The 11,425-nt window shown below is 33.4% G+C and overlaps 1 protein-coding gene across 1 annotated transcript; it reads right to left on the reverse strand.

Moving 5' to 3' along the window:
• Positions 1–6,917: 6,917 nt before the first annotated feature.
• LOTGIDRAFT_157986 (hypothetical protein) lies at positions 6,918–8,432 on the reverse strand (the record flags this gene model as incomplete). Its single annotated transcript, XM_009050567.1, has 1 exon — positions 6,918–8,432. One exon carries the CDS (start codon positions 8,430–8,432, stop codon positions 6,918–6,920), a length of 1,515 nt encoding a protein of 504 aa, XP_009048815.1.
• Positions 8,433–11,425: the final 2,993 nt, after the last annotated feature.

The following is an 11,425-nucleotide window of genomic DNA, read 5'->3' on the forward strand; positions in this document are numbered from 1 at the left end:
TTTATATAAAACTAGATAGAAAGTATAGAAAACACTAAATAGTACAGAAAACACTAGATAATTCAGCTGACACTTGATAGATAACACTTGGTTTTTGTCAGGAGAACAGGTTGAGAATGATTCTAAATTCAGAAATCTGAACTATATATAAAATCGGGTGTCAAAGGTCACACGTGACATAGTGATCTAGTCGAGTGACAAGATTCATCACTAAGAAGGTCGGAGGTCAGAAAATATTTTAATTAATTGACATTGATTAGCATGTTGTTTTAAATCAGATCACGTGACTCATTAGTGTTAATCTGGTGGTAGATGAAGATTATCTAAGAATGGTCACGTGATATTTAAATAGTAATTATATTAGTGTACAATAAATATTGAAATGTCAATATAAACACCTGATATTAATGGTAATAATAACAATATTTTCAGTTTTTAACATATTTTAACATAATGAACGGTTACCAAAATTTCAAGAAATCGAGAGTACACTTTACTTCATAATCATCAGATTTCAATTAGTTAGAGTAAAAGTAAAAAATGTCCCAAAAAAAAATCAGTTTTTTAAAACTTTTAACATATTTTATATTTTATCAATGTGAAAATGTAAATAAATATATTTTTAATTCATAATCTTCACAAAACCAGGAGATCCTTTGGATCAAAAAACTTCTTACTGGCATGGTAATTGTAGGTGGAAATATATTTTTTTGATGAATATAAAATACAATTTCTTTAATTAAAACTTTGTGTCAAATAGTTGTTTTCTCAAAAGCTTAGTTTTAGCATTTGTTTTAAACTGCATGTCGATATCGTGTAAATCGGACCCGATCAACTACTCTAACTTTTATCTCGAGATTCCGTCTGGTTTTACCAACTACAGTTTATGGCATATTTATTTGAATATTCTTTTCTAAATATTGGACAGGTTAATTTTGTAATGTTTTAATGTCTGTATTTTGCGAGGATTGTAATAACGTGTATTTTTTGTTGAAGCTAATGAGGTGTTATAGACGATTGTTGGTATAGATACAAAAGTTACAACACTTCATTAGTAATATTTATACTAGTTAACAATATAATATGATATTAGTGCCATTAGTTAAACTGTCCACTGATTAGTAAAAACAACCATTATGTTATACATTGTAATACAAGTAAAGCTAATATCAAGATTATAATATTGACTGTAACTTCATTAGTTAATCTACTAATTAGTCACGTGACTTTAACTAATCTACTGACACTTACTGTACTAATTAGTTACGTGACATCATTAATAACATCATATAATCAATGTCACTGTGGGGAATTTATTTATATTATAAAACTTGTGATTTTACTCACTATTGTCGATCTGGTTTAATTGGCTTTACACTTTATGTGTGAAAGATTGAAAATAAATCCTGGACCACAGCCTAATACAACTAAGAATTTGTAAACTTTATTCCATTTTTCAAGCCGCAGTGGTTCAATGAGTTAGACGCTTGCTTGCTAACCTGAGGCACCAGGTTTCGATCTCAGCATAGATCCAGATAATACCTTCGGATTTTTCAAGCCGGAATCCACTTGTAATACATGGACTGAAAGCGTTTATTCGTTCAGTAGGGAAATTAAAACGAGGCCCTATGTGCTACAGGCTTTGGTGTTAAAGGCCCCTCAACAGTTGGAAATAAATAAAGAGTAAGTTAATGTCACTGTTTGGGAAAAAATTCCCTCTCTTTGCATGGCCTTAAACTCCATTCATTAAAGATTGACCTATATTTCTTCAAAACTTAAATATATTTTGAATTGCCTCCCTTGAACATTTGACAAGGAAAGCCATTATTTAGATGACTGATTCGTTAAATTCAGGTCAACTTGACATATTACTCAATTATTAGTCTTTCAGTCATCATCATCATCATTAATCAACCGAATAATCATTAGTTTGCAGAATACTTTAATATGACCTGTACATGTCCGACATTTCCACCTTAACCTTGAAGTAACAAAACCTTGGGAGAATGTTGGACAAAACGTGGGAGAATGTAGAACAAAACCTTGGGAGAATGTAATGTACACTTTTACATTTAACGTAAGCACCTATACCCGTACTTTAAAAGTGTATGTTCTTATCGCTATCTAACACCAAGCAACAATGGTAAATTTATCGGGTCCTATTTCTAAATAATGATACAAGACCAAAAGTAAAAATAAGGGTAAACCCAAAGCAAAACAAATTTTGAGGATTACTTCAATAACAATTTTGTTGTGTTGCTGTGCAACAGCAATTATATACAGTCCGAGACACGCCTTAAAATATGACTGCTAATTCAATTCTCAAATTTCCATTTTAAATCAGATTATCGGTTTGGTTTCAATATCCACTTTCTAATTCAAATAATTACTTTTCACGCCTTTCTTAAAAGTGTATTATTGACATGTGTCACTTTGTAAGGAATTAAAGAATTTAAAAAAGGTTATTGAAATTAATGAAATAGTTGATATTGATTTCTAATTTATAACAGTATAGCCAGTCGTATAAAATACCCCAATTATTAGACGAACGTAACAGATTTTATCCTTTCTTCTTGCAACATACATAGTTAAACAGGTAAGACGTTTATATCTAAAGTACAACTCTAAATCTTGCTGTTATACACGGAACACGATATTTTGGTATAATATTCCAAAAATTTATTGTAAACACCGTTTCAACAATTTACATTGTCAGCATCATTTTCACCTGATGTGAATTATTGAAACGCTGTGTAAAATGGAACTCAGTAGTAGGATACCATAATATTGTGTTCAGCTCTAAACTTGTTCTCTACAACCCATAAATGTCGCTTATGGATGAAGGAATAAATCTTATCGACCTTTACCTGCATGATTATTGCCGGATCACTGGTTACAAGTCGAAACGTTACAGACCCTTACTATAAGCCTCTGATCATCTTCGTCTTCGTGAAAGTTTGTAAATGCAGCGATTTGATTGGATTGTAAGCTATCATCACCAGTCTCTGATAGATATTATTGAAGTATTATTGTAATTTGTCTGGTCAGTTGTCGCTGATCAGCACGTTATCAACCAGTACCAGCCTCTGATGAACATTTTTGGCGGTTAATAGGACTAGTAGTAGTTCCAGGCGTCACAAGTCCACACATTTCTGACCATTTCGTCGGTCATTGGTTACTGACCATTACAGGCCTCTAATAGACATGTCAGTTATTAAGAATAGCAAGATCAGTAGTCACAAGTCTGAATCGTACTGATCTCTACCAGTCTCACATTTCATGGTTAATGGGATGTGTAAGGTTAACGGACAATAATCCAAATCTTAAAATACCCTCATCAGATTCTGATAGATAGATTCTGATAGACAGTTATAAGAAAGTGTTGAGTCAGAAAACAGAGGCTTTCACAGAATTGATAATCACTATCCATATAATCTACGATTTGTTTCAGATAAATATTCAAAATGAAGGCAATGACATGTTTGTTATTATTAGTTGTTGTTGCCATGGTAACAAGTGACCCATGTCCACCACATACACAAAAATGTGATGACCTAGACGATGATGCTGTTTGCGAGTGAGTATATTAATTTGTTAACATATATTTAAATCATTTCTGAAGTCTGAGTTACAGCATATTTCACGGTTTTGTTTCAATATTTCTACAATTAATGTATTAAGCACTATTTTAATAGTGGTATTTCTATATAACTCTACAACTAATGTTTTGGGCACTATTTTAACAATGGTATTTCTATATAACTCTACAACTAATGTTTTGGGCACTATTTTAACAGTGGTATTTCTATATTGCTCTACAACTAATGTTTTGGGCACTATTTTAACAGTGGTATTTCTCTATAACTCTACAACTAATGTTTTGGGCACTATTTTAACAGTGGTATTTCTATATAACTCTACAACTAATGTTTTGGGCACTATTTTAACAATGGTATTTCTATATAACTCTACAACTAATGTTTTGGGCACTATTTTAACAGTGGTATTTCTATATAACTCTACAACTAATGTTTTGGGCACTATTTTAACAATGGTATTTCTATATAACTCTACAATTGATGTATTGAGCACTATTTTAACAGTGATATTTCTATATCACTCTACAATTGATGTATTGAGCACTATTTTAACAGTGGTATTTCTATATCACTCTACAATCGATGTATTGAGCACTATTTTAACAGTGGTATTTCTATATTGCTCTACAAGTGATGTATTGAGCACTATTTTAACAGTGGTATTTCTATATCACTCTACAACTAATGTTTTGAGCACTATTTTAACAGTGGTATTTCTATATCTCTCTACAATTGATGTATTGAGCACTATTTTAACATTTTTTTTTATATGATTCTACAATTGATGTATTGATTTGTAACATCAAACAACTCAACATAGTCAACCATAGTCAATCATCAAATTACGTGCTGAAGACATCTGGATCAAATTTTACCCCATTTAGTTTGTATCAATCAATAACAAAGAATTTGTCCTAACAGAAAAAGACTCGATAGATTTATTATTAACTAATATAATAATATTATTATGATAATTATATACCGCCTTACGCCAATTAACCTATATTTAATAGTTATTATACTCTAATAAACTTCCTTTCTTTATATTGATCTTGATTTCGTTAGTCTTTGTTGTCTTTAGTTTAATTTTTACTATTATCTGGTAGCAGCTGCCCCATAGATCAAGCGTATAATTCCCATCCACAATTCGTTTGTTATTCGGCCAATTGACATAATTAGTGTGTCTTAATTTTAATTTTCAAGCGTTTTCTGGCATCACTGTTGCAAAAGTTGCTTATAATATCTACAGACCACAGTTGTTTGTGAATATTGATGCTATCAGGGTCCCTACAACACATAAATATTTAAGAAATCTTCTCTACAATCGATAATAACTTCAACATTTTTTCTTCAACAGCGAAACCTGTAAAACCACCCACGGCGGTATGGGAAGAATGTGCACAGTCAAATGGACGAAAAATGGTGTTGATGTTGGATGTCATTCAATGTATGGTGTATTGAAGTAAGCCGCTGCTGATGATGAAATCTCAGAATGTTGAATCAGATAAATTGATAGGTCTCATATACACATATATAAACAAATAAATAGAATTAATAGTATTATATCGTTGTGGTTTTCAGTAATGTTGGAGTTCACCTATAGCCAATCAATTGAAATGACATGGAATTGGGTTTAATGTCATTTTTTTTGGTGACCAACTTTTGGGTGGACATGTTGGTCATCGATATTCTATATAACTTATGTATTGAACACTCTTTTAACTGTGGTATTTCTATATCACTCTACAATTGATGTGTTGAGCACTATTTTAACAGTAGTATTTCTATGTTGCTCTACAATTGATGTATTGAGCACTATTTTAACAGTGGTATTTCTATATCGCTCTATATTGATGTATTGAGCACTATTTTAACAGTGGTATTTCTATATCACTCTATAATTGATGTATTGAGCACTATTTTAACAGTAGTATTTCTATGTTGCTCTACAATTGATGTATTGCGCACTATTTTAACAGTGGTATTTCTATATCGCTCTATATTGATGTATTGAGCACTATTTTAACAGTGGTATTTCTATATCGCTCTATATTGATGTATTGAGCACTATTTTAACAGTGGTATTTCTATATCACTCTACAATTGATGTATTGAGCACTATTTGAACAGTGATATTTCTATATCGCTCTACAATTGATGTAGTAAGCACTATTTTAACAGTAGTATTTCTATATCGCTCTACAATTGATGTATTGAGCACTATTTTAACAGTAGTATTTCTATATCGCTCTACAATTGATGTATTGAGCACTATTTTAACAGTAGTATTTCTATATCGCTCTACAATTGATGTATTGAGCACTATTTTAACAGTAGTATTTCTATATCGCTCTACAATTGATGTATTGAGCACTATTTTAACAGTAGTATTTCTATATCGCTCTACAACTGATGTATTGAGCACTATTTTAACAGTGGTATTTCTATATTGCTCTACAATTGATGTAGTAAGCACTATTTTAACAGTAGTATTTCTATATCGCTCTACAATTGATGTATTGAGTACTATTTTAACAGTGGTATTTCTATGTTGCTCTACAATTGATGTAGTAAGCACTATTTTAAAGATGGGTCCCCATATTTTCATTTATGAAAATGAAAATGCTAATACTCATATGAATAGAAAGTAGACGTGTTCTAATGACTTGGAAAAATACCAGTTTGTCTCACCTGTCCATAATAAATTCATGTCCAAATATGAATTCATTCATAATTAGCTAAATTAGAAGAGAATTACCAGCAGAATTCAAAGTGTCTTTTTTTGTTTATCCAGACTGTACATACATAGGCATTTATGATTGGTTAAAACTCTTATTTATATGCAATAAGAACATAATGATATGATTTAGAATACATGATAATTCATTAGAAACACCAATTAATCAAATAATTTGCTTAATTTTATCTAATATATTTCAAGTGTGAAACATGTCGCACTCAAAAGGCGGATCAATCATATTCACATTATAAAATTCTCTAAGCCCTCGAAATACACAAGAGCTGTAAAACCTTGTTAATCTCTTTAAGAACGAACAATATTATATTCCATTATTTATTATATAATAATATATTTCATATGGCAATTTAACATTCTACCCACCTATAAATAGTTATGGGGTTTTAACTTCCTACTCTGCGTTAATACATTGTGTAAGGAGGACAACGTTTATAAAGACAGCGGTATTACCCTTACCCACTTGCTGATGACCCACAGTCGAAAGATCTGTAACGTCCATACTTGTACCACACTGTTCTTCTGTTTATTGTTCCATCTGAACGACTAAACAGTATCTACCTTCATATGAGGTTATCTATATCTAAACCGACACGATCGGACAGTTGTAATTTATCACCAAATGAGAATCGTCTTCTTTCTAGGAGCATAGCTTTGTAGTGGGCATCTGATTCTTTGAAGCCGTCCACAGTGCTGGGATCAGAATGGCGCCTTCTCACATCATAACCCGAGTCTTTGAAAACGTGTTCGACAATCGAATTAGATCCAGTATCAAAATTGGTAATTGGCCGACTAGTACAAGTGTCCCAGTCAGTTACAACTATAGTCGGAATTGGTCTTGCTGAATCTTGGTCCTCAAGATCCTCAGTGTCGTCTTCAGAAGCATCATTTGCACTAAGGGAGATGTGTGGAACAAAACTCTGTCTGTGATTGTAAAGAGGACTGCTAGGGGCACTCCTTGGGTGTTGATTAATGTTACAAGATAAGCCTTTTCGAGGGGAAGAGTCCGAGGTGGTGCCAAAAGAGACGTTTTTGTGATGCTGTATCGAATATCGTATAGGACTCGTTGCTCTGTATATTCTATTTACTGTTGAACCATACAATCGTCTAGGACTGGATTCCAACACATTTGTTCCCCTTTGAGGTTTTTTGGGTTCGTATTTGTGTGTAGTATAAGCGCGTTGGGTCAATCGTGGGCTTAATGGAGAACTTCGAGGTCTTTGAAGCACAGCAGCGGATGATTCTTGTAAAGAAGCTGATTCGTTCACAGTTCTTCGATGCGAAATGCTTATCTGTGAACTGCTTCTAGGTCTAGCTTTGCTCGATGTTACAAAATATGACTCCGGCTTGCTTAGTCTTGGCGATAATATCTTCTGATGCAAGTCTTGACCCTTTGGTGATACCTCTGATGTTTGAATTCTCAGCCTCGGTGCCGGAGACTTTGGTCTGCTTAGTTTCACAAACAAATCTTGAGAAGGACGAGGAGAATCTGGTTTCGCCAACCTTTCCTGTGCTGGTGATAATCTAGTACCGTGATGTTCACTGGAATGGTTATTGCGGGGTGAAAGCGGTCTGGCTTTCGGTAATTTACTGGTTTCTGTCATCATGGGAGATCTGGGTCGTTTATGTCTACCTTGAAGGGTGACGGACGTAGAATGGAGTGTAGAATGTTTTTGTCCACCGCTAATGAGCGCACACTTGTTTGTTGCTGCGTTAGTAATAAGCACATTGGTGCAGTCCGTTATCATTTTTCTGCAGAAGGCTGGTTTAAAATCCTTAGCCGTAGGTGTATCACCATTCGTAGGCGAACCATGAGCACTAGTATTGCAATAACGTTTCATAGAAGTGCCATGATTTAACCTGTTTTCCATATCAGTTATGTTTCCATTGATTGAATTGTCATCTGCCCGGATATCACTGCAGTCTGGTTGTAAAGAGTTCTTCCTTGAATAGTCCTTATTACAATAAGGTTGTATGTGACCTTCAGTCGAACGTCGTCGGTGGTATCCGACATCTTGTAAGGCTTGTTCGATCTCAAAATCAATCCGCTCAAACTTCTCAGATAATTCAAATTCCATATTTTTTTTAAACATTAAGTCACAAAGTCAGATCAATCAAGAGTCATCAAGAGTTGAATATCCACGAATGAACTATCTCCAAGTAAGTTCCAGTTTAAAGCTTTCCTTCGTTTATGGCCCTTAACACAATTATGAATATCCAAAAAAGAAATATAATATATCATGAATATGTTACATAAAGTCCAAATATTAGTCGTTATCACAAGATATAGTCAGTCCATCCTCAGTACACCGCCCTAGTCTACCTAGATTTCTTTACACTACTTACCAAGGGGTAATCCAAAACCAGTCGTGACCCCGGCACAGCTTTAGCTAATCTTCTAAAGAGCTTAATCGTCTCGTTAGACTGTAAACTTCAAACGAGATTATTATGCTGTATCTGATCAAGCGAATAAGGTTTGATAATTTTAATTGTTAAATAGAACGCATGAGCAACATGAGAAATATAATGCGGTTTATGTCATAGCGTTTAAAGGTTCAATGTTTACATAATATCCAAAATCGATAATTATCATTTTCAAGTTTAGATCATCCTGATCAATGAGGTAAATATAGATATTAATAAGATTCCAAAGCCTTTTGATCGCTTAGATTGTAACCAGTTGGATTTCCGTCCACCAAAGTTGAAATCCCAATAATAGTATTATAAAATAACACGGAGTATGATATAATATTTTTTTTAGATAGGTGTATATCGTGTTAAATTATCTACTTAAATTGCTTACGACCAGCGGATTCAAGTAGATCTTTTTATTGCAAGATTATCCATTTAGATTAAATTAAAATAGAACTATCTATTGTGCAATCTTCTGACATGTGATATGCTTTAATTAACATGTACATTAGTTACGTTACAAATCGTTAATGCAGAAGATTATATTTCAAACCTTAAGTGCTCAAACAGACAAATTTATAGTATTAAAGTATTTTTGTGGATTGATCTCGGCGAGTGTAATCGAAGTATGAATTAACGCAGTCTCGCGAATAATGTACGTTTTTTTCATGAATGGTATGGAACTACAATGGCCACGAGTTCGTTCCATGAAAGGCTATAGAACCTAATTCTATACGTATATCAAAATATACTCTAAATATGTATTTCTTAATAAAGGTTAACAACCTTCGACAACTGAAGGCAGATCAAAATATCAGGCTACGTATTCTCGAAACGATCTTAGCGCTAGGATGTTCTAGGTTCTTATCTTCTAACATTGATTCTAGGACATCCTAGCGCTAAGATTGTTTCGAGAATACGAGGCCCGAACTTTACGTTAAAAGTGTCATCTTAACGGAGCAGCCTAGAAATATTACGTTGGATATGACTCTGTATGTTTTTATTTAGTCTCCCACCCACTCTGTTCTCCCTGTAATTACGACAAAAGGGTTCAAATTTACTATCAAAGCGAATTCTCATAACCCTCATTGATACTTGTTTACGCAACATTAAATGTCGCGTTCGTGACTAGGTGTAGCTAATGTAAACACTAGAAATACGATTATGATAAGGAATCATAATAAAATTGTAATTACTCGCAAGTTACTATGTTCATTAAAAATCTCATTACTGTGTTAGAAGTTTTAAAAGTTCTGACGTGGTATCGCTTTTGTAACAAGATCGTTAACTTGTTTTTAACATAAAGTTTTTACAATTGCTAAATTCCCTTTAAAAACTTATGTTTATGTGACCGAATAGAACTATTTTCTATATCAGTATATTATATAAAGGTGGAGACTTTGTGTTTCATAAAGTTTCCGTATAGATTCAGCGATTCCATTTCTGATGCCGAATCAACTATGGGATTTCAAAGAGTAGGAAGAATTTCTTTTGGTTCACAAGAACTGCTCTTAAATATGACATATATATTTTTTATTGAACAGAACTCGATTGGTTAAATATTAAATGACCCTAACATGAGATGCATACCCATTTCGTCAGATCAAGTGAAGTCATTTACTAAGACAACACGAAACAGACCATTCACGGTATGCAGCTACTCACTGTATCAGTTTGAAATGAATTGTTTTCTTAATAAGGTAGACCACTATACCACAATGTAGTTGGAATTTTAACAATTGCTCACTAACAAGAAAATAATAAATATAATAAGTTAATATATGCCTCGAATATTAGTAATCAATAATAATTAATCACATACATTTCTCGCCTTCTTTCACAATTACTGAAGAGCTAATAAACCAAGTTTGGTAACCGATTAATTATATTATTAATTCATTCTTCAAGGAAATATTGTTGATAATAACGCTATGGTTTTATTGTTGTCGTTTGACGTCATCCTACTACATGAGTTGGGGATTCAGGTTTTTCATTATCCGTGCCACAATTGTTTCTGGTCCAAACTCAACCTGTATCGTTTTTTAATGAAGTATTTCGTTCGGTACACAAAACAGAAACCTATTTTATTTTCTACAAAGCATATTCAGGTGGGCAGGGGCGTATGCAGTATAATGCTTGATGTGAGAGGGGTTGGAAAAAAAGGGTTGTCCCTGCCTTGGAACAAAGCATGGAGTGCCCATGAAATTTCACGGGGCTGTGGGGGCATGGCACAATAGCCCACTCTCTAAATTGGTAGCATAATTACAGAATGGTGAAACAAGTAAACCTGGAATTGAAACTCAACGTATCTACATAACAATCCTCAACCATCAGCAAGTCTGATTCCACGAGCACCCTTTCCTGTCATTTAAACTTAAGGTACCCTCACACTATAGCGATCGCACATTGCGTATGGTTGTGAATAAGAATAGCGGTCATAAGTTTTGGAAATTTCATTGTTCGCAACGATACGATCGCTATGGCATGAGTTCACCTTTTGTTTACTTCAACACTGGAAATACGTTTGTTAAGGGAAGCAACTCCTTGATTGATTGGTGCTTGAATTTCGATAAAGCAATAATTTTTATCTTTTTCTATTACATTTGTTGAGATGTAAAAGGATACCAAGGCTTCGTGTGCTACAGATTGTGCACGTTAA

This window comes from Lottia gigantea (genome assembly GCF_000327385.1).
Source record: "Lottia gigantea unplaced genomic scaffold LOTGIsca_15, whole genome shotgun sequence".
Taxonomy (NCBI): domain Eukaryota; kingdom Metazoa; phylum Mollusca; class Gastropoda; family Lottiidae; genus Lottia; species Lottia gigantea.